Source organism: Ornithorhynchus anatinus, chromosome 18 (genome assembly GCF_004115215.2).
Source record: "Ornithorhynchus anatinus isolate Pmale09 chromosome 18, mOrnAna1.pri.v4, whole genome shotgun sequence".
NCBI lineage: Eukaryota > Metazoa > Chordata > Mammalia > Monotremata > Ornithorhynchidae > Ornithorhynchus > Ornithorhynchus anatinus.
This window is the reverse complement of record NC_041745.1, coordinates 27,270,527-27,294,199: the sequence shown is the minus strand read 5'-3', so window position 1 is coordinate 27,294,199 and position 23,673 is coordinate 27,270,527. Positions and strand designations below refer to the sequence as shown.

Sequence of the window (23,673 nt, the reverse complement as noted above, 5' to 3'; positions counted from 1 at the left end):
GTCAGGCACTGTACTAAGCCCTGGAGTAGGTAGAAGCTAGTCGAATTGGGCAGCCTATTTCGCTTGGAATAGAGAAGCAGCGTGGTGTAGTGGCTAGAGAATGGGCCTGGGAGTCAGGTCAGGGGTTCTAATCCTGGCTCTGCCCCTTGTCTGCTGTGTCACCTTGGGCAAGTCACTTCACTGGACCTCAGTTCCCTCATCTGTAAAATGGGGATTAAGACTATGAGCTCTATGCAGGATGGGGATTGTGTCCAACCTAATTAACTGGTATCTACCCCAGTGCCTAGTACAGTGCTAGCACATAATAATAATTAAGGTATTTGCTAAGTGTTTACTATGTGCCAAGCACTGTTCTAAGCCCCGGGGTAAATGCAAGATAATCAGGTTGTCCCACATGGGGCTCACAGTTTCAATCCCTATTTTACATTTAGTAAAATGCTTAGTAAAAACATACTAAATGCAGTCATTAATATTATTATTATTAGTCCCCTAACCCTTAGGTCCTAACTAACCCCTAACCCTAAACCCTAATCCTAACTTCTAATCCCAAACCCTAACCCAGGGCTAACAGAGTGGCTTAGTGGAAAGAGCATGGGCTTGGGAGCCAGAGGTCATGGGTTCTAATCCCAGCTCTGCCGCTTATCAGCTGGGTGACCTTGGGCAAGTCACTTAGCTTCTCTGTGCCTCAGCTGTAAAATGGGGATGAAGACTGTGAGCCCTGCGTGGGGCAACCTGATTACCGTGTATCTACCCCAGTGCTTAGAACAGTGCTTGGCACATAGTAAGTGCTTAACAAATACCAACATTATTAATTCAGCCTGGGCCCAGAGTCCCAGCCCCAGTAGGGTTCCAGCCAGAGCTGTGTGACCTTAGGCAATTTCATTCATTCAGTCTATTTACGGAGCGCTAACTATGTGCAGAGCACTGTACTAAGCTCTTGGAAAGTACAATTCAGCAACAGATAGAAATAATCCCTACCCAACAACGGGCTCACAGTCTAGAAGGGGGAAGACAGACAACAAAATAAAACAAAAGTCACTTCACTTATCTGTACATCAGTCACCTCATCTGTAAAATGGGGATGAAGACTATGAGCCCCACTGAGGACACGGACTTTGTCCAATCTGACTACTTTGTATTTATCCCAGTGCCTGGCAATTAGTAAATGCTTAACAAATATAATAAAAAAAGAGCTCTGGGAGAGCAGTCAATCAACAGGGACAGTGCCTTGGAGTCAGTGGTATTTATTTTTGGTATTTAAGTACTTACTATGTGCCAGACACTGTACTGAGCGCTTGGATAGTTACAAGTTGATCAGATTGAACACAGTCCCTGTCCCACAGGGCTCACAGTCTTAATCCCCATTTTAAAGATGAGGTTACTGAGGCACAGAGAAGTGAAGTGACTTACCCAAGGTCACACAGCAGGCAAATGGCGGAGGGAGATTAGAACCCAGGTCCTCTGACTCCCAGTCCCGGGCTCTAGACAATAATAATAATAATAATAATGTTGGTATTTGTTAAGCGCTTACTATGTGCCGAGCACTGTTCTAAGCGCTGGGGTAGACATAGGGGAATCAGGTTGTCCCACGTGGGGCTCACAGTCTTGATCCCCATTTTACAGATGAGGGAACTGAGGCACAGAGAAGTTAAGTGACTTGCCCACAGTCACACAGCCGACAAGTGGCAGAGCTGGGATTCGAACTCATGAGCCCTGACTCCAAAGCCCATGCTCTTTCCACTGAGCCACGCTGCTTCTCAATAGACAATAGGCCACACCGCTGCCTTATGCTGCTTTTTGAGAATTTACTGTGTGCAGAGCACTGTACTGAGTGTTTGGGAGAGTGGGATCCAAGAGATTAGCAGGCACATTCCCCGCCCATATAGAGTTTACAGTCAAGAGGGGGAGAGGGGGAAGTGTCAACCCTTTGGGCCCTGGGAGATAAGAGTTGGAAAGCTCCTTGTGGCCAGGAAATGTGTCTGTTTATTGTTGTATCACACTTTCCCAAGCGCTTAATACAGTGCTGTGCACACAGTAAGCACTCATTAAATACAATTGAATGAAAATGGGCACCTGGGGGCTACTGCTGCTGCAGTTGGGACCCATTATAATAATAATAATTGGCATTTGTGAAATGCTTACTATTTGGCAGTTACTGTACTAAGCACTGGGGTGGATACAAGGTAATCAGGTTGGACACAGCCCCTGTCCCACAAAGGGCTCTCAGTCATAATCCCCATTTTGCAAATAAGGTAACTGAGGTCCAGAGAAGTGAGGCGACTTGCTCAAAGTCACACAGCAGACAAGTGGTAGAGCCGGGTTTAGAACCCGAATCCTTCTGACCAGGCCCAAGCTCTAGCCACTAGGTCTTAAATCCCCTGTTATTAAAGCAGATCGGAATTCAGGAGCAGAAGTATTTTCGACTTCCTGATTCTGGAAGATACCCAACTCCCCAAAGTGCTGCCCTAATTTTTAAGTAGGGGCAGACCTGGTAGAATCTCCAGTCCAGAAACATTCACGCCCGGAGTCAGATGACTTGCCCGGTAAAATCCGCCAAGGGTTTTAGAGTGGGCTAGGTCAGAGGGGAAGCATTTTAGGGCTGCTTCTGCTCTTCTTCATTTCCCTGGGATTTTATTGGGAGTGCGAACCATGGGATGTCTTCTCCCACTCTTCTTCTCCCCCGCCCCCCTCCACACCCACCCACACGTATACACTTTGTTCCTCCCAAGCCAGCCTACACGCCGCCGGCCTCTACATCTGTCTGTCCCCCCGCTGACCTTCCTTCCTGCCTGGAATGCCTTCCCCCTTCTCTTCAGTCCGGAAGACGTCTGCCCCATCTTTAAAGCCCTTCTGAAATCTTATCATCGCCTCCAGGATTAATTTCTCACCTCCACAACCCGTGTTCCCCCAAGTTGCCACTTGGGCACTTCCAAACCACCAGAATCAGGGTGGTGTTCATGTACATATCTGTGTACACCATTATTCATGCCTTCATTCATTCATTCAGTTTTATTTATGGAGCGCTTACTGTGTGCATAGCATGTACCGAGCGCTTAGGAGAGTACAGTATAACAACAGACAGACAGGACAAACGTTATTTTATTTTAGCGTCTGTCTCCCCTGCCTGGGCAGGGATTACATCTGTTGGTTCTGCAGCACCATGGTGTCGTGGTTAGAGCACGGGCCTGAGAGTCAGAAGGTCATGGGTTCTAATCCCAGCTCTGCCACTTGTCTGCTTGTGTGACCTGGGTCAAGTCACTTCACTTCTCTGGGCCTCAGTTACCTCATCTGGAAAATGGGGATTGAGATTGTAAACCCATTTAGGACAGGAACTGTGCCCAACCCGATTTGCTTGTATCCACCCCAGCGCTTAGAATTGTGCCTGGCACATTGGTAAGCACTTAACAAATACCATCATTTTTATCATTATTATTCCAAGTGCTTAGAACAGTTCTTTGCACTCAGTAGGGAGTCAAGAAGTTGGAGTGAGAGAGGTGATTGAGTACCTTTAAACCAACTGTCAGGAATTACTGACTCAATCCCTCTTACTTCGACTGTAAGCCCAGGTGGGACCTAATTATCTTGCATCTACTCCAACGCTTAATATAGTGTTTGGCACAGAGTAAGCACCTAACAAATACCACAATTATTATTGTTATATAAGGAATCCCATTTTTGTCATACCAAGTTTGAGGTGCAAGTGGGTTTGTAAACGTAGAAAGATCCTAGAGGCAGGAAGAAATGGAGGATTGCGGAGAAAGAGATCAGGGTTAGTGATTAATTCATTCAGTCGTATTTATTGAGCACTTATTGTGTGCAGAGCACTGTACCAAGAGCATGGAAGAGTACAGTATGACAATCAGTAGACATTCCCTCTAGTGATGTAGATATAATAATGTTGGTATTTGTTAAGCGTGTACTGTGTGCAGAGCACTGTTCTAAGCGCTGAGTAGATACAGGGTAATCAGGTTGTCCCACGTGAGGCTCACAGTCTTAATCCCCATTTTACAGATGAGGGAACTGAGGCACAGAGAAGTTAAGTGACTTGCCCACAGTCACACAGCTGACAAGTGACAGAGCCAGGATTCGAAGCCATGACCTCTGACTCCCAAGCCCCGGGGGGTGGGGGGGTGGGGGGGGAGTGTGTCTTTGAGAGCTTCTCACAGAAGCAAATCCATCTGTCTGCTCCTCGAATCTTGCAAATAGAACTTAAATGCAAGTAGTTTTAGATCCCTCTGTACAGGGAGCAAGGTGGAAGGTTTGTGAGCCCCTAGAAACTGCAGTGTGTGTATGGGGGCGAAAGAGAGGGGTCGGAGAGGGGGTGAGCTCATGTCTTTCTCCCACTCTTCCTCCTCATCCCCCCGCCCAAGCCTCCAACAAGAGTTACTGCATTTGGGAGGGGTTGATCCTGATTTCATTTGGGTTGGAAGTCCAGGGGTTCGGGAGTACAGATGGACGGTTAGCTTGAGGGCTGGAAAACTTTAATCCGGTCAACTGTGTGACTGTGGGCAAGTCACTTAACTTCTCTGGGCCTCAGTTACCTCATCTGTAAAATGAGATTAAGACGGTGAGTCTCACGTGGGACAACCTGATTACCCTGTATCTACCCCAGCGCTTAGAACAGTGCTCTGCACATAGTAAGTGTTTAAATACCAACATTATTATTATTATTATTATTATTATTATTATTATTATTAAAACTGAAGCAGGTCTAGTAGGAAGAACACGGGGCTGGGAGTCAGGAGTCCTGGGTTCTATTCCTGCCTCCACCACCTGCCTGCTGTGTGACCTCTGGCAAGGTACTTTACTTCTCGGTACCTCAGTTTCTTCAGCGGCAAAATGTGGATTAAATATCTGTTCTCCTTCTCCCTTAGACTGGGAGCTCCATGAGGAACAGGGAGGACTATGGCTGATCTGTTTTGCATCTCCCCCAGCGCTTAGCACATGATAACCACTTAAGGCATACCAGGTTATTGTTAGAACTAGCCCCCACAAACATTAGTTTGACTATTGGATCTGAAAAAACACTAGCTATTTAAGCGTTAAAGAGTGCTGTGAGCCCCACATAAAGCAGGAACTCTGTCCAACCTGATGGTTTTGTATCTGCCTCAGTGCTTAGTACATGCTTGACACTTAGTAAGTGTATTGTTATTATTATTATTCCAAGTAGCATGGTGTAGTGGATAGAGCATGACCCTGGGAATCAGAAGGAGCTGGGTTCTACTCCCGGCTCCGCTACTTGATTGCTGTGTGACCCTGGGCCTCTGTGAAATATCTGTAAATATCTATATCTATATCTATATACAGATATGCAGATATATACATATATGTATATCTGTAAATATCTAAATGTAAATGTAATATCCCCTATCTATAAAATAGGGATTGAGATTGTGAGCTCCGGGTGGGACGGAAGATATCCAACCCGATTAGCTCGTATCCACTCCAGCGCTTAGAATGGTGCCTGGCACATAGTAAGGACTTAACAAATACCACAATTATTATTCTTATTCTTATTAAGAATGTCCCCAGACTTTTTCCCCTGTTCAAAGCCAGAGGGTTGGCTGCTAACTCATCAGCTCCAGCTTCCACCCTCTTACGGGATTCAGGCTGTTAGGTCCAATTGAATAATTGAATTTCCCTTCAAGGCTCTTTGCTGAAACAAAAGACTGGCTTTCTGGGCTCTCAAAGAACAATCTTTGAGGAGCGATTGCTTCCGATGGGCTTGGATTTAAAAGAAAGACGTGAAATAGCACACTAATGGCCTCTTAATCAGCCGTGGCTTTTCTAATGAAGAAATTGAAACAAAGCATTGTTATGAGAAGAAAAAAGATACTGAATCCTCGAGGAGTCACCCTGGGCTGTGGTGGAGTAAGTTGTCGTGGGCAGGGAATGTGTTTGTTTTCTGTTAGATTGTACTCTCCCAAGCACTTAGTACAGTGCTCTGCACAGAGTAGGTGCTCAATAAATACCGATTGACTGACTGACACCACTGCTAGTATTGCTTAAGGGGGAAGGAAGTTCGCTGTGAAGTTCAATCGATCAATCAGTAGTATTTATTGAATGTCTGCAGAGCACTGAAGCCCTGCATTTATTGAGTGCCCATTCCTTTTTTCATGGTACTTGTTAAAGTGCTTACTATGTACCTAGCATTGTATTAAGCACAGTGTAGATACAAGATAAGCAGGTTGGATACGGTTGCTTTTTTATGGCATTTGTTAAGCTCTTGTGTGGCAAACATTGTACTAAGTGCTGGTGCAAATACAGGTTAAGTAGACTGGATACAGTCCATTTTTTTGTGGTATGGTATTTAAGTGCTTGCTACATCCCAAGCACTGAACTAAGCCCTGGGATACATAAAAGATAAGTAGGTTGGACACAGTCCCCGTTGTTTTTTTAATGGCATTTGTTAAGCTCTTACTATGTGCCAGACACTGTACTAAGTGCTGGAATAGATACAAGAGAAGCAGCATGGTCTAGTGGATAGAGCATGGACCTGGGCGTCAGAAGGACCTGAGTTCTAATCCCAGCTCTCTGCCACTTGTCTGAAGCGTGACATTGGGCTTTACTCCAGGCCCATGATCTATCCACTAAGCCATGCACTCTCTTCAGCTTGAACAGTGCTTGACATATAGTAAGTGGTTAACAAATATAACAATAATAATAATAATGATAGAGCAAAAGAGGCTTTCTTCTAGAGCGCATCAAACAGAAACTCCGTACCATCTGCTTTAAATCACTCATCCAGCTGGCTCCTCCTGCTTACCTCATCTACAGATTTCCTACTACAACCCAGGTACACACTTTGCCCCTCTAATGCCAACTTTCTCACTACCTCCATCTTGTAGAGAAGCAGCGTGGCTCAGTGGAAAGAGCCTGGGCTTGGCAGTCAGAGGTCATCGGTTCGATTCCCCGCTCAGCCACTTGTCATCTGTGTGACTGTGGGCAAGTCACTTAACTTCTCTAAGCCTCAGTTCCCTCATCTGTAAAATGGGGATTCATTCAGACTGTGACCCTCCTGTGGGACAGCCTGATTACCCTGTATCTACCCCAGCGCTTAGAACAGTGCTCTGCACATAATAAGTACTTAACAAATACCAACATTATTATTATTATTGTGTATCTCTCCCATGACCTACTCTGTCCCATCACCTCGCACCTAGAATTCCTTCCCCCCCCTTTATAGGTAGTAGACCAGTTTTCCCCATCTTTAAAGCCCTTCTGAAGGCACATCTGTTGCAGGAGGCCTTCTCCAATTAATTTCTAATTTTCCCTCCACTGCCACTTTCATAATAATAATTGTGGTGTCTGTGCATTTATTGTGTGACAAGCACAGTACTAAGTACTGGGATAGATACATGATAAACGGGTTGGACACAGTCCCTGTCCCACGTGGGGCTCACAGTCTTCAACCTCATTTTACAGATGAGGAAACTGAGGCCCAGGAAAGTGAGGTGACTTGCCCACGGTCACACAGCAGACAAGTGGGGGAGCCGAGATTAGAACCCCGGACCCTCTGACTCCCAGGCCCGTGCTGTATCCACTAAGCCACACTGCTTCTATTTGATTTTATGTCACTGTGTTATAGTCTTCTGTTTGATGTTATATTGTCCTTTCCCAAGCGCTTAGTACAGCGCTCTGCACATAGTAAACACTCAGTAAATACGACTGATTGATTGTATATGCTCTGTTACTTCCTCCTATTTTAGTGTCCATCTATCACATTAGATTATAAACTTCTTGAGGCCAGGGATCAGGTCCAGTACCTCTTTTGCATTTTCATTTTATTTTATGGTATCGGTTAAGAGACGCAGTGTGGCTCAGTGGAAAGAGCATGGTTTTGGGAGTCAGAAGTCATGGGTTCGATTCCCAGATCTGCCACTTGTCAGCTGACTATGGGCAAGTCACTTAACTTCTCTGTGACTTGCCCACAATCACCCAGCAGACAAGTGGCAGAGCCGGGAGTCGAACCCCTGACCTCTGACTCCGAAGCCCGGGCTCTTTCCACTGAGCTACGCTGCTTCCCAAATACCAACAAATACCAAATACTAAATAACAAATACCAACATTATTGTTATTATTATTAAGTGCTTACTACATTATTATTAAGTGCTTACTACGTGTCAAACACTGTTCTGAGTACTGGGAGAGGTGCAATCTAATCACGTTGGACACAGTCCCTGTCCCACCTAGGGCTCACAGTAGTGAAGTACTGTACTGTTCTTTTGTACTGTCTGGAGCATTCAGTTCAGCACTGTGCGCACAGTGGTATTCATTAAATACTGTCGATTGATCGAGTGAAGATCTCCCCATTAGCACATCACACAAATTTTTTCCAGCCGGTGAGATGCTCTGAAGGTGGGGAGAAACTGCAGAGAGACGTCATAAAGCAGATGTCTCTCTCCCCACCTCTAGACTGTAAGCTCGTTGTTGGCAGGGGATGTGTCCGTTTATTATTGTATTGTACTTTCCAGAGCATTTAGTAAAGTGCCTTGCACACAGTAAGTGCTCAATTAATAAGATTGACTGACTGAGAGTTAGAAGATCCGGTGCTGCCACTTGACTGCTGTGTAACTTTGACTTATCTTCTCTGTGCCTCAGCTTCCCCAACTATAAAATGGAGATTCAGTTGCCTGTTCTCCCTCCTCCTCCTCAGACTGCGAGCTCCGTCTGGGACAGGGACCATGTCCAACCTCGTTCTCTTCTGTGTACTCCGGCGCTTACTACGGTGCTTGGCATGTAGTGATCACAGATACACGGTTGCTACTCTGGGCTGATGCTCTCAGTAATTGCTCGCTCTTCCTTTAAATCATCAGCCTAATGTCCAGCAGCAGCCAGAAACACCACCCATCTACTGGGCATTTAAAGGGAGAGAAATGAAAACAAACCAAGTCATATTTTGGGATAATTTGGGCCATTCCGGTCCCAGCTTCTTAGAAAAAACAGAGTAGACTTGGAGACGGGATAAGCAAATAAGATGATTAGGAGAATGGAGACCCGTCGTCGAGGAGGGTAAACTGTATGGATTGAGACTCTTTGATGTGGAAAGACAGAGGAGTAGGAATAGGATTGAATAATAATAGGGATATTTGCCAAGTGCTAATTTGGTGCTAAGCGCTGTGCTGGGTAGTTGTAGGATAATCAGATTGGACCCAGTCCCACTTGGGGTTCACAAATCCAAGGGAGAAGGAGATTGAGGGCTACAAAAACACGAAGGTTGTGGGAAGGTTGTGGACGGTTTCGGGGAATCAGACTTGCTGTTTGCCAAATCCCACATCACCAGGAAGAGAAGCCACCCACTGTAGACCGAAGGCTTTAGGTTTAAACCAAACAAAAGGAAGCACTAATTGACAGGGCTCGTGATAAGCACATGGAATTTGTTAACCCAGGAAGTGATGCAGGCAGAAAATATCAGTAAATTCACAGCCAACATGGGTTACTTAGATAAAACGTTAGGAGTGTTTGATGGTCCATCTTTAAACATGTGATTCTCCCCACTCTACTGTTGCCATTATCCGAAGCAGAATTCTCGGTTGGATAGAGCACTGGTCTGACCTATTTTTGGCATTGCACGTGATCTAATATTCCTTCATTCTTCTTGGTCTTTCCCCCAAGGAACTATTAGTCTTCAGGGATAAAATGGGAAAAGAGTTCATTCTGGTTTCTCACTTGTTTTCTTGACTATCTCTCCCTTTCCGCTGATTCTTTTCTTTCCTTCTCTTCGCTTTCTTCCTGGGGAGGATCGAGTGTGAGTGTATGTGTCTGACGGGTTGAATTCTGAAAATCCACGACTCTGTTTCCGTTTAGAAAATAACAGTGTTTTCTCTGGTATTTAAGTACTTGCTGTGTGTTAAACACTGTTCTAAGCTCTGGGGTAGGTACAAGCTAATTAGCTCGGACACAGCCCTTGTCCCTCAGGGGGCTCACAGTCTAAATGGGAGGGAGGATAGGTATCCCCATTTTACAGATGAGGAAACTGAGGCACAGAGAAATGTAGTGACTCACCTGAGGTCACAGAACAGGGCAAGTGGCAGAGTCAGGATTAGAACCCACATCCTATGACTCCCAGCCCCCTGCACTTTTCACTAGGCCACACTGCTTCTCTCTTGTTAAACTGTTTCTAAACATCAGGAAATTTGTCCTTAAATCTAACCGATGTATGTCAATATTTTGAAATCATTTTTCTTAGTTTTTCCCCCCAGTACCCTTGGAGGAGGGTGGATATTGTTCACCCTCATCTTTCCATTTTTCAGACGAGGAAACTGAGATTCTGACGATAATAATAATAATATTGGTACTTGTTAAGTGCCTATTATGTGCCAAGCACTGTTCTAAGCACTGAGGTACATAGAAGTTAATCAGGCTGGGCACAGTCCCTGTGCCACACGGGACTCACAGCCTCAATCCCATTTTAAAGATGAGGTCCCTCAGGTACAGAAAAATGAAATGACTTTTGCCCATGATCACCCGGCAGGCATGTGGTAGAGCTGGGATTGCAACTCAGGTCCTTCTGACTCCCACGCCCAGGCTCTGTCCACTAAGCCACACTGCTTCTCTGAAAGGCGACGTGAATTGTCGAAAGTTACAGAGCAAATCTGTGTCAATCCTAGACTTAAAACTCACAGTCCAGAACTCCTTTGGAGTCAGCCCAGTTTGAAAACACTGCCTACCCTTCCTGAGGGCCCTTGGCTTCAGACTGACTCAGAGATGGCCAGGGCCAGTGTCTGAGTTCAGTTTGCTCCTTTACCAATCAATCAACCAATTAGTGGTATTTATTGAGCACTTACTTTGTGCAGAGCACTGTACTAAGCGCTTGGGAGAGAACGATACAACAGAACTAGCAGAGACGTTCTCTGTCCATAACGAACTGTCTGTTATTCTCTGTGCCGTGTAGAAACAGCCACCCAAGAAACACCTCGAGAAGTTTTTCTGCGCCTCCGCAGAAAACTGAGTGTTTGTTTTTAGCCATGGACCGGGTGATCCGAAGCCTCTCTCCAGAGGCGATGATACGTTGCTCTTGATTCGTTGCTCTTGAGAGGTCAAAAAAATACGATCAGCGCTTTCCTGAAAGTCTCTCTCCTTTGTTGGGCTTGTTTGCGTTCAGTGCCGCGTTCAGCTGATATTCAGTAAACCAAGGGGCCCACAGGTTCAGATGACCCGGAAACCGAAAGCTCAGAGAGTCTGCAGCGTCATCAGAATCCGAGTTGTGTCTTGCCATTTTTCTGGTTTAAATCTATTAGTTGTGTGTCACTGAACTAACTGTCTCCTGCTAGGTTTCCTCAGAACAGACAGAGAAGATTAGCGTCTGCCAAATGGATTAAATGTGTTCAGTAACCCGAAGACCCAATATTTCATGACCTAGAAGTCCCTACTTCCACAGGATGTGGTTTGACTTAGATGTCATTTTCCAGGGCTGAACAGGGCGGACCCCTTCAGAAATGGATTTAAATGGGACCGCTTTAAATGGCCCACCCCAGTTACACGTCCCAATTGTTCTAGAACGATGTGTGGCTCGTTGCAGACTCCCCAGAGACTAGATGTGATTAGAGCCGTCGCACCCGTGGCTTGAGATAAGCCAGAAGAGTTTGTCCTGTACGTGGAGCTCTTGGGAAGCTACGTACCGATGTAAATCCAAATTGTTATTCACAACAGTTGATACTTGGCCCAGGTAAAGCAGCGTGACCTAGTGGATAGAGCACAGGCCTGGGTGGTCAGAAGGACCTGGGTTCAAATCCCGGTACCACCACTTGTCTAATGGGTGACCTTGGGCAAGTCACTTCATTTCTCTGGGCCTCAGTTATCTCATCCGAAACTGGGTCACATGTGGGACAGTGGACTGTGTCCAACCCGATTAGCTTTCTGTTTGATTTTGAGGTGGTTGGGCAATCACTGGCGGTTCTTAAGGAGTGGGGAGATGTGGACCGAATGACTTTTTAGAAAAATGATCCAGACAGTAAAATGAATTACGGACTGGAGTGGGGAGAGACAGGAAGCTGGTGGTGGTGGTGGTGGTGGGCTGAGGGTGGTGAGGAGAGGAGTCAGCGAGGAGCTGGTGCAGTAATCAAGGTGGGATATGAAAAGTGCACGGTAGCAGTTTGGATGGAGAGGAAAGGGCAGATTTTAGTGACGATGTGAAGGTAGAAACGACAGGATTTTGTGACAGATTTAATCTGTGGGTTGAATGAGAAAGGTGAGTTGAGGATAATGCCAAGGTTACAGACTTGTAAGACAGGGAGGTGGTGGTGTCTACAGTGATGAAAAAGGCAAGGAGAGGACCGAGTTTGGGTGGAAAGTCGAGGAGTTCTGTTTTGGACATATTTGGTTTGAGGTGTTGACAAGGCGTCCAGGTCAGGATGACCTGAAGGCAGGAGGAAGTGGGAGACTGCAGAGAAGGAGGGGGCAGGACTGGAGAGGAGGTAGATTTGGGAATCATCCGCTTAGAGATGGTAGTTGAAGCCATGGGAGTGAGTGAATTCTCCAAGAGAGAGGGTGTAGCTGGAGAATAGAAGGGGAACCACAACTAAGACCTGAAGGGCTCCTGCCGTTAGAGGTTGGAGGCAGAGGAGTAGCTTGGGAAAGGGATCGAGAATGAGCCGTCAGAGAGATAGGAGGAGAACCAGGAAAGGACGGTTTCAGTGAAGCCAAGGTCGGATAACGTTTCAAGGAGAAGGGGGTGGACCGCAGCGTCAGAGGCGGCTGGGAAGTCGAGGAGGATTAGGATGGAGTAGAGGCCATCCTATTTAGCAAGAAGAATGATACTGTTGAGATTAGAGAGAGTAGTTTCCTTGAAGCGAAAAGGGTGGACGTCAGATTGGAAAGTGTCAGGAGAGGACGTGGAGGTGACTCAAGCAGGTATACAGCTCTCTCAAGGAGTTTGGAGAGGAGTGATGTGGAGATGGGGTGATAGGTGGAGAGAGCTGTGGGGTCGAGGATTTTTTTTAGGTTAGGGGATACGTGAGCATGTTGGAAAGCAGTGGAGAAGAAGCCATTGGAAAATGAATAGTTGAAGAAAGTGGTCAGGGAGGGAGGAAGGGAGAGTGCAAGTGTTTCGATGAGTGCAGGTGGAGGGGTTTGAGTTTAAGAGGAATGGAGAGAGCTCCATTTGAGATACTGCTGGGAAAGGTGGGAGAGACTGTGGAGGACAGGGGAGATTTTAGGGTGATGACGACTGATGGTTTCAGTTTTATCAATAAAGAACTCAGCCCAGTCCTCAAGGACATGAGAACGGGACGGGAGGGGAGACCGGGGTTTGAGGAAGGAGTTAAACACCTGGAACAACTGGTGCAGACGATGGGTATGGGAGTGAATCAGGATGGAGAAGTGTGGCTGTCTGGCAGAGGAGAGGGCAGGGTGAAAACAGGTGAGGATGAAATGTAGGTGGATGAGGTCAGCATAATCTTTCATATTTTTTTTCCATTACGTTTCATTTGCGACACTCCCATTCCTGGGATTCGGAAAGTATTTTTGGATATCCACCACAGACCAAGGTCATTTTCATTTTCTGATCACTTTATAATTTTCTCAAGATTGTTTTAAATTCCGACTCGGCTCTCCAGTAGATTAGCCACTGCTCCTGTTTGTGCTGTCTCTAAACTTAATGATCTTTTTAACGATGCCTCTATGCGGATCATTTGCGACACTTTAGAATAAAAACCGTTACCCGGCCTAAGGGCGACTCTTGCCGAACGCCATTCTACAGTCCCGCCGAGACAGCCTTGAACTGTGGGTGACTTTAATAATGATGGTATTTGTCAAGTGCTTACTATGTGCCAGGTACTGTACTAAGCTCTGGGTTGGATGCAAGCAAATCGTGTTGGACACAGCCCCTGCCCCACAAGGGGCTCACAGTTTCAGTTCTCATTTTGTAGATGAGGTCATTGAGGCACAAAAAAGTGAAGTGACTTGCTCAAGGTCACACAGCAGACAAGTGGCGGAGTCAGAATTAGAACCCATGACCTTCTGACTCCTAGGCTCGTCCTCTACCCGCCACGCCATGCTGCTTCTCGTGATTTGATTCCTTGGTCCTGACCTTTCAGCTAGACACCCGTACGTTCTCTTTATTGAGCTCTGTCGTCCACCTTGACCTCGTTAAAGAAAAGGTTGTTAATTGAAAGGTTGAGTTAAGATGGTGTTTACCTAAGACATTGGCATAATTGGCAGTTCTCTCTTTTTTTTAATGGTATTTAAGTGCTTACTATGTATCAAACACTTGTAAGCGTTGGGGTAGGTACAAGTTAATTAACTTGTCTAAGTTAATTAACAGTTAATTAACTGTGTCTAATTAGGTTAGACACAGACTCACAGTTTTAGTAGGAGGGAGAACAGTATCCCCATTTTACAGTTGCGGAAACTGGGGCACAGAGAAGTTAAGTGACTTGCCCAAGGTCACACAGCAAGCAATTAGCAGAGCCGAAAGTAGAGCCCAGGCCCTTCCGACCCCAGGCCCGTGCTCTCATCACTAGGTTTCACTACTTCTCCAAAGCCAAGAGATTTCTAAAGACTCCCCTTTCCTCGCCCCTGTCCCCCCCACCCGATCAGAGAAATCAGAGGCGACTCCCAAATTTAACATTGTTCTGGGAATCGTGCGAACTGAGGGATCCGTGAAGGACAGTTTGTTTCTTTCGGGAGCACAGACCGTCAGAACGGAGATAAATCATCTGCAGAGAGGGGCTTCCAAGTTTTTGAGGCTGGAAGGCTTGAAAGTGAATTGTCGGCCAGTGGCTCAGAAAGAAAACCAGAGCTTTCTTGTTCATGTACCTCACTCTCTCCCTGCCTGTCTCCCCCTAATGTCGTCAGTTTCCTTTCAGAAGGAGCAGTGCACTTTGGCGGTTTGAAGGGGCCTAATCTCTCCTTCAGGCTCTAATTCCCCTCCTTAGTGAAGGGACTTGAAAAAAGGTCTTGGCAGGCGCAAAGGATGGCATTACTGCCAAAGAGTAAGCTCCCCGTCCCCTGCACATAGTTTCCCCAGAGCTGGCGCAGCGGATTGGAGTTCTGCTAAGTAAGAACGACAAGAAAGCCCATCGCCGGGTCAGTGCTGGTGATGTATATGCTGTCTCCCTCCAACTATTTCAGAACTCTGTTGCTTGGGAGCAGTAGAATCAAGCACTGGACCATGAGCAGCAAAGGAAATTTCCTGGGACCATCTCAGACAGCCAGGAAGTGTCAACATGAATGATTCCCCTGGCTCTCGCACCCACCTGAGTAGAGGCTGTGTTGCTCCTGTATCTTCTCTCTCTCTCTCATTTTCTGGGAACTGGTCTTCACTAGGATTTGCTTGTTGTGAAAGTGGAACGTGTCTACCAGCAATATTGTACTCTCCCAAGTGATTAGAACAGTCCTCTGCACACAGAAAGCACTCAGTAAATACCACTGATTGATTTGTGTTTCTGATTTAGCTGAGGGCTGCTCCTCTGAGCCACTTCCTATTCCTCTTGGGTGGCAGGTTCCATCTGAATGTTAATCAGCAAGGACTATCCATCAATCAGTGGTTTTTAAGGAGTGCTCACGGTGTGCAGATCACTGGGTTAAGCGCTTGGGAGAGTACAGTACAGTTGAGTTGATAGCCCCGATCCCTGCCCCTGAGGAAATGAACTGGAATCCTTGGAGATTTTGTAGTTAGAGCTGTGGACCCTGGGTTCATACTTTGTGCAGTTGTGATAAGAAGTTAGGTGAGTGGCCCTAGTGTTTCCGTCATTAATGACTGTGGCATTTGTTAAACACTTGCTTTGTACCATATGCTGGGGTAGATACAAAATAACAGTGTCTGGCACGTAGGAAGCGCTTAACAAATACCACAAAAAAGAAACAGGTTGGCATAGTCCCTGTCCTACATCGGGCTCACAGTCTAAGGAGGAGGGAAGGAGGATTTAATCCCCATCTTACAGCTGAGAAAACCGAGGCACAGAGAAGTGAAGTGACTTGTCCAAGGTTGCACAGAGCAGGAAGGTGGCAGAGCTGGGATTAGAACCCGGGTCCCCGATTCCCAGGCCCAGGCTCTTTCCACAGGGCCACGCTGTTTCGCTCCCATTGTAAGGGAAGAAAGGAAAGAGTTGGAGCGTTTCAAGGGGAAGAATTCCGGGAGAAGATGTATGGCTACAGGAATTGCGGGGAAAAGTTAACCGTCGTTTCAGGGGTGCTAACCCTTTAGAAGAAGGTAGTGAATAAAGATATTTATATTGTCAGTCAATGAAACAGGGTCGCGTGCTCTGCTTTCTGCAGCTCCAAGAAATGTCTTTGCTGGGGAAAAAGGATGTTTCCCTCAGTTGGAAGAAAGAAGTCATATCTGTCTTTTGTCTTTCTCTTCCTTCCAGGCTTATATTTGGCACCCTGTATCCTGCGTATTACTCGTACAAAGCAGTAAAGTCAAAAGACATTAAAGAATATGTAAGTAGATGTTGTTTCCGGGTTGGGCTCTGGGTGTTGTTGTGGAGTGGGACAATACCCATCCTCCTCGGGATGGCAAGCCATCCTGTGCCTGGCGTAGTGGAAAGAACACAGACCTGTGAGTCAGGGGAGCTGGGTTCTAATCCCAGCTCCTGCACTTGCCTGCTGGGTGACACTGGGCAAGTCACTTAACTTCTCTTTGCCTCTGTCACCTCATCGGTAAAATGGGGATTAAATCCTCCTTCCCTCCTCCTTAGATTGTGAGCCCCACGTGGGGCAGGGACAGTGCCCAACCTGATTTACCTTGTACCATTATTATTATTACTATTATTCTGCATCAAGCACTTAGTGCTTAATAATGATCATAATTGTTGTTATTATTATTATTTCCATCATCATCATCATCATCTGTTTATGCTGGGGTCCAGAACAAGCCCTTGGAGCTGGATTCACTCTCCTTGGGCTGGAGTTGGTTCAGCCTCCATGTCAGTGAGGCGATATGAGAGTGGGGGGTTTCTTTCATGTCAGCCATTTTTTCTTCTGCTATATCAGACTTGCTCTTCTCTCTCTGGCAGGTAAAATGGATGATGTATTGGATCATATTTGCACTCTTCACAACAGCAGAGACTTTCACAGATATCTTCCTCAGCTGGTGAGTAACAGGGACAGGAGTACATTTTTAAGAACCAAAGAAGTGCGGCCGGGGCTGGGGAGGAGAACTAAATGGCCTTACCTGAGATCCTAGGAGGTGAATCCCCGACTGGAATGCAGTGCTGGATCGTCTTTATTATTATTTTTTTTTGTGAAGCGCTTACCACGTGTCAAGCACTGTTCTAAGTGCTGAGGTAGATACAAGTTCATCAGGCCAGACACAGTCCTTGTTCCACATGGGGCGCCCAGTCTAAGCAGGAGGAAGAGCGGGGATTGAATCCCTATTTTATAATTGAGGAAACTGAGGCTCAGAAAAGTATAGGGACTTGCCCAAGGTCACACAGCAGACAAACGGCCGAGGCAGGATTAGAATCCCGGTCTTCGGACTCGCAGGCCTGTGATCTTTCCACTAGGCAATGTTCCTTTCCATGTTCCTCTGTTTGTCATCCTGGAAGCTGAGAACAAGCCTCTTATCTATCCTGAAGGGGTCTTGATTTCAGGGGATGAAGGTTCACAGCTCCCTCATCACCATCATCATCAGTGGTATTTATTGAGCACTTACTGTGTGCAGAGCCCTGCACTAAACACTTGCAGTACAATACAACCGAGATGGTAGGCACCGTCTCTCCTATTTAAACCGTAAGCCCTATGTGGGACCTGATTAACGTGGATCTACCCAGTACGACAAGCATAGCGAGCGCTTAAATACCATAATTATTTTTTATTCTTATTAGGGAGCGAGCCGAGGAATGGACCCTGAAAGCAGGTCAAAGAAAAGGAGAGGAGAAGGAAAAGGAAAGGGTGTGGGAAAGGGAACGGAAAGATAGGAAAGGAGGCGGAGAGGTAAAGACAAAAAATCTAGGCCAGGCGAAACTGTAACTTTTTTTGGAACCGTAGGCCGCAGCCTCGCGATGCCGTCTCGTTTGGGCTGAAAGGAAAGTAGGAGGAGGAGAAGGATGGAAGGGCTGCATTTACCGAGAGGGTCAAGGCCGGGCAGCCCTCGGCTTCCCCCCTCCTCATATCCCCAGATCCTGTTGGGCTCAACCTCAGAGGGGCTTCCGCCGCCCTCCCACGGACGGCTCAAATAAAAACGGTGCTTGTTAAGCACTGATCTAAGTGCTGGGTACGTACAAGTTCAGCAGATTGGACACAGTCCCTGTCCCACCTGAGGCTCATTTCTCAATTGCCATTTTCCAGAAGAAGGATCTGAGGCCCACAGAAGTGAAGTGACTTGCCCAAGATCACACAGCAGGCACGTGGCAGAGCTGGGATTAGAAGCCGGGTCCTTCTGACTCCCAGGCCTGTGCTCCGTCGACCAAAACCTCGCTGCTTCTCACCTCTGGCTGTCTCTCGGGGACACGCTCACTCCCATAGGGGCGGCTTTGGGTCTTGGGGACCCCAGGGTGTCGGGGTTTGTAGATCGTGTGCCAGAGACAGTGCTCCTGGTCTTCCTCTTCTCACTTGGGGCTGCCAAAACCCGAAGTGCCGGAATTGACCGCTTTGGAATGGGACAGGGCAGGGCAGGGAGGGGGGATAGCCTCTAAGTGACCAGTATCTGATTCTTTGGGTCTTTCGGTCGGGCTTAGGCTCCACCAAGTATGGTGTGGTGGTGTAGTGAATAGAGCACTACAAATACCATAAAATAGCATCATCGATATTATTATTCATATTGTTGTTGTTATTGTTGTCACTTTTCAAATCCTCAACCTTGGCCCTGGTGATGCTGTATTTTGTTGTCCTCTCAGCGCCAGGGGGTGGCTCCCTGCCCCCACCAGGATGGCCAAATTTCCAAGCAACTGGGAGCTACTGGGAAATATCCCCTTGCAGTGTCTCCAATCAGTGTCAATCAGTGGTATTTAATGAGTGCTGACTATGTTCACAGCCTTGTACTAAGCTCTTGGGAGAGTACAGTAAAACAGAATTACCAGACACATTCCCTGCTCACAATGAGCTTACAGTCTGGGGGGAACAGACATTAATCCGAATAAATAAATGAATAGTGAGTAGTGCCTGACAGCTGCTGCAATTCTTTACCTCCTCTGAAGAAGTATAAACTACCCTGAGAAGCAGCAGGCTGATGTCCAGATGCCTTTTGGGGTAATAATAGTAATAATAATAATAAAAATGGTATTTGTTAAATGCTTACTATGTGTCAGGCACTGTTCTAAGCGCTGGGGACGAGACAAGGTAGGTTGGACAAAGTCCCTGTCCCATCTGGGGCTCACATTCTTATTCCCCATTTTCCAGATGGTAAACGGGCTCAAAAACCACGATGCTGAGACTCTTCTCCTGAGGAGCCACGGTGTCCGGTTTCCTTTGGTCACCAAGGAACTGAGAAACAAGGCTGGGAAAAAGCAGGGAAGGGAAGGACAGACGAAGAGAGAGGGGGAGGCAGAACAGAGCGGCCGGTCCATCCTGGCCTTATTTGGGGGCAGAGAGGGTGGGGATAAAGTCACTGAGCATTGGCACATTTTCATTCCCGCCTGTTTATTGGCAAAGCGGTGACGAGGGCTTGCTGACTGTCATCTCGTTCTCTCTCTAGGTTTCCATTCTACTATGAACTAAAAATAGCCTTTGTAGCCTGGTTGCTGTCTCCTTACACAAAGGGCTCCAGCCTCCTTTACCGGAAGTTTGTTCATCCCACCTTGTCTTCAAAAGAAAAGGTAAAATGTCCTCTTCTGTCCTCTACCCCAGAGTTTTCCCTCTTGGGGGAAGAGAACCGATTTAGTTGGTTCTAGGAACTCAGCTCATTAAGTCTCAAACAGTAGGAGGTTGTGCTTTCTGCCAAGCTTCGTTCCTATTTTTGCTTTGATTTATTTCTATATTTGCTGCTTTTCCATCCTCTAACAGCAAAGAAACAAAAGCCGAACGTGTGTGTGTATATTTAGCTGTCCTTCGTATTTGAAGACGGCACCACTGGAGGTGAAATTCACTTCCGAGGGCTCGTGTGGCTGGAAAGGCCGAGACGGGACCCACGATCCCGGCCACAATGTACACAGACAGCGCCCCTTGCCTTTGTTATGTTGTCGTGCTCAAGGTTTGCGGCACCTCGTGCCGTCTTTCCTCTTTTGCCTCCTTGTCGCTCATTGGCTTTGACTGAGAGCCTCTCCTTTCTTCGTAACGCGTACTGGGTTGGGCTGAATGCTGTATACCGTCAAACACCCCATTTTGCCCAGAAGATCCCAGTTCCTCTCTACCGATTTTCTAGAAGAGGGCTCGGGGCAGAATCAGCATGTTTAATTGGTTGATATGTTTCCCTTTTTGCAGTTTCTTGGGAGTTTTTGGTTTTTTTTTTCCAGAAAATGCATCTTTCTGGAGGTGGGACTTTGTCTTTTTTCCCCAGAGAGAGGTCAGATGGAGTTGAGGGTGAGGCCTAATTGTTGAACTGTTGACCTGGAGGCTAAACTACACCCCCTTCTCCTAACCTTTCAGCACTTGCCTCCCCCTCTCTCCCCACCGAAGCAAGCTTGAAGCCGCTTAGCTAGTGGGTTTTAAGGCGACCTGGCTCAAAGAGAAGCAATTAGATAGGTAAAGAGCACATTGTGGACTATAAGCTCACGGTGGGCAGGGAATCTGTTTATTCTTATATTGTTCTCTCTCAAGCGCTTAGTAAGATGCTCTGCACACAGTAAGTGCTTAGTAAATACAATCGACTGATTGACCGAGTGCAGCGAGAGGGACATTTTGCAATCTGACCGGCACCTTGCCCCTTGTGATCAGCAACGTGGCTTAGCGGAAAGATCACGGGCCTGGGAGTCAGAGATCTTGGGTTCTCATCCCGGCTCCGCCACTTGTCAGCTTTGTGACCTTGGACAAGTCACTTAACCTCTCTGTACTTCAGTTTCTTCAGCTCTAAAACAGGATTACCTGTTTTCCCTTTGACTTAGACTGTGAGCCCATGCGGGACCGGGACTCTTTCCGACCTAATTAACTTGTATCTACCTCAGCACTTAGAATATGGTGTGACACAAGGCGGCACTTAAAAATACCTTTTAAAAAAAATAGGAAGTGGAAAGAACATGGGTCTGGGAGTTAGAGGACCCGGGTTCTAATCCCAGCTCTGCCACTGGCTTGCTCTGTGACCTTGGGCAAGTTATTTAACTTCTCCGTGTCTCAGCATCCTCATCTGTAAAATGGAGATTCTTAGATTGTGATCCCCATGTGGGACCTTGACTGACCTGATTATTTTGGATCTACCCCGGCACCTTGGCCCCAGGGCCTGGCACCTAAAGTACTTGACAAATACCACTGTTAGTATTCTTAGAGCAGGGGCAGCCCTCGAGGGTAGGTTGGGGGGGTTGAGGGAGAGGGGACGAAGATACAGTAGAGTGAACCCACCCGCTTGTGTTCTCCGACAGGAAATCGATGACTGTCTGGTTCAAGCAAAAGACCGAAGCTATGACGCCCTGGTGCATTTCGGGAAGCGGGGCCTGAACGTGGCAGCGACAGCGGCCGTGATGGCGGCTTCCAAGGTAACCGCCGCGAGCCCCGGAGACTCGATCCCGGCGGGATCCGTGGCCGTTAGCTACCGGGGAAGGCCCCACTTGGAAGGAGAGCGGGAGAGAATGCGGAGAGGGTCGGGAGGAGGGAAGGGCGGGAAAATGGCTCTCTTTCGTCGGCCTGGCTTGCTGCTTCGCAGTCGGGGCTGAAATTAAAAAGGAATGCGTGCGGGTGGTAAGTAGATGAATGAGTGGGTTACAGGGTGAGGGGGGAGTTTTTGTAACGCAGAGAGGTAGGAAGGGGAGAAAGCTGAGGTGATGAATGCTTGAGTTCTCTAGGCCAAAGCCATGGACGGGCATAGGTGGTGGTCTAGCGGATAGAGCAGGGACCTGGGAGTCAGAAAGACCTGGGTTCTAATCCCGGCTCCAATGCTGTGTGACCTTGGACAGGTCACTGTACTTTTCTTTGCCTCAGTTACCTCATCTGCAAAATGGGGTTTAAGACTGTGAGCCCCATGTGGGTCGGGGGATGGGTCCAACTCAATTATTGTGTCTACCCCAGCAATTAGTACAGTGCTTGCCACATAGTATGCACTTAACAAATGCTATTATCATTATTAGTGACCGTTTTCCCTAGTGGACAGATCGTGGTGGTTAATCATCAGGAGAGCCAGAGTCTAGTCCCAGCTTCACCACTTGCCCACTGTGTGACCTTGGATGAGTCACTTGATCGCTCTGTGTCTCAAGTCCATCATCAATAAGATGGATAAAATGGCTCTTCTCCCTTATTTTGAGAGCGAGAGTCCCATGTGGGACAGGATGTGGGTCTGATCTGATTATTTTGTATCCATCCCACTGCAAGGCACGTGATAGGAACTTAATAAATATTATTATTATTGAGAAGAAAAGTCCTGCCCTTTATTTTTGCTACAGATTAGTTAATGCACGTGTGTTGGTTATTAAAGCTCTCTATAGGCAGTTGCAAGGCAGGAGAGCTAAATAAAGAATTCCACGTTGTCACTTCTGTTTCCCAGGACAGAGGTTTCTACATCTCCAGTTCTCAACCGTAAAACAAAAACACATAAATTATTTTAAGGCCTGCTCCCTGGAACTGATGAGCTGCACATCGACACCTCACTGTTTTCCTGTCTCCAATTGCCTCACAGGTTTTCCGTGAAGGCTTTTTGTAAGTTGTATCCCCTGCTCGCTCAACAATAAGCAGGCTCCTGAACCCTGTGTTTTTTTTGGATCCCCGCCTCTTTGCTGGGCCTTGTGGCAGTTCACTGCCTGACCGAATCTTCGGGTTGGCCTTAGAATTGAAGACCCCGCCTTTCAGCTAGCTCCCATTTAGACAGAATTACACTTGTTTCTCCCCATCCTCCCCTCCCCATTCCCATAAAGTGCATGCCTCCATTGCTGTGCCAGAGGGGTTCCCTAAATTCTCTGCCCCCTCCCCTCCAAACACACACTCATACTCACTCACTTATATACACTTCTTGGCTCATCCTTAAACTCTGCCTGGGGCCAATGACTCTCTGTCCTCCCTGTGTCCTCCATTGTTTTAGCAGCTTGATTTCCCTTCAGTCTGGATCACGTGAGCGAAATGGGAATTCCACATTCTAAAAGTGTACTTCACTACACCACAAAAACAGAGGAGTCTTGCGGAGAAATGGCCCCGTGCCATGCCGTGCCCTGAAATAATTTGGAGTCAGTCAACAGAAATAAGGCATAGTGCAGGGTTGCCCTAATATTTATTCATATTAATGTCTGTCTCCTCCTCTAGACTGTAAGCTCGTTACGTGCAGGGAACATGTCATAATTCTGTTATATTGTACTCTCCCAAGTGCTTGGTACAGTGCTCCGCACGGAGTAAGCTCTCAGTAAGTGCGACTGATTGATTTAGGATAATAGAGTCATCTAAATTGAAATGTTTTTCCTCTCTAGGAATAGATCTGTAGAGGGGAAAATGCATCTAAGCTGCTAAAAATAGCCCTCTCCATCTTCGACATATCATAGCTAAATGGAGTGTTCCCCTCATTTTATGTGTTCAAAAAAACCAAAAAGTCAGTCAGTTCTATTTATTGAAAGCTTACTGTGAGCAGAGCTTATGGGAGAGTACAACAGGCACATTCCCTGCCCACAACGAGTTTACAGTCTACCCACCTAGTAAAGACCTTCTCAAGTCATCCCAGAGTAGATA

The 23,673-nt window shown here is 46.9% G+C and overlaps 1 protein-coding gene across 3 annotated transcripts in view; it reads left to right on the top strand.

Annotated features, from left to right (window-relative positions):
• Positions 1-23,673, top strand: part of REEP1 (receptor accessory protein 1) — an 86,868-nt gene that overhangs the window by 23,450 nt on the left and 39,745 nt on the right. For all 3 annotated transcript variants that reach the window (XM_039914644.1, XM_029083479.2, XM_029083480.2), the window contains exons 2-5: positions 16,311-16,383; positions 16,959-17,035; positions 19,577-19,697; positions 21,393-21,506. In XM_039914644.1, the coding sequence (XP_039770578.1) occupies positions 16,311-16,383; positions 16,959-17,035; positions 19,577-19,697; positions 21,393-21,506 (385 nt within the window). The remainder of the gene's footprint in view (positions 1-16,310; positions 16,384-16,958; positions 17,036-19,576; positions 19,698-21,392; positions 21,507-23,673) is intronic.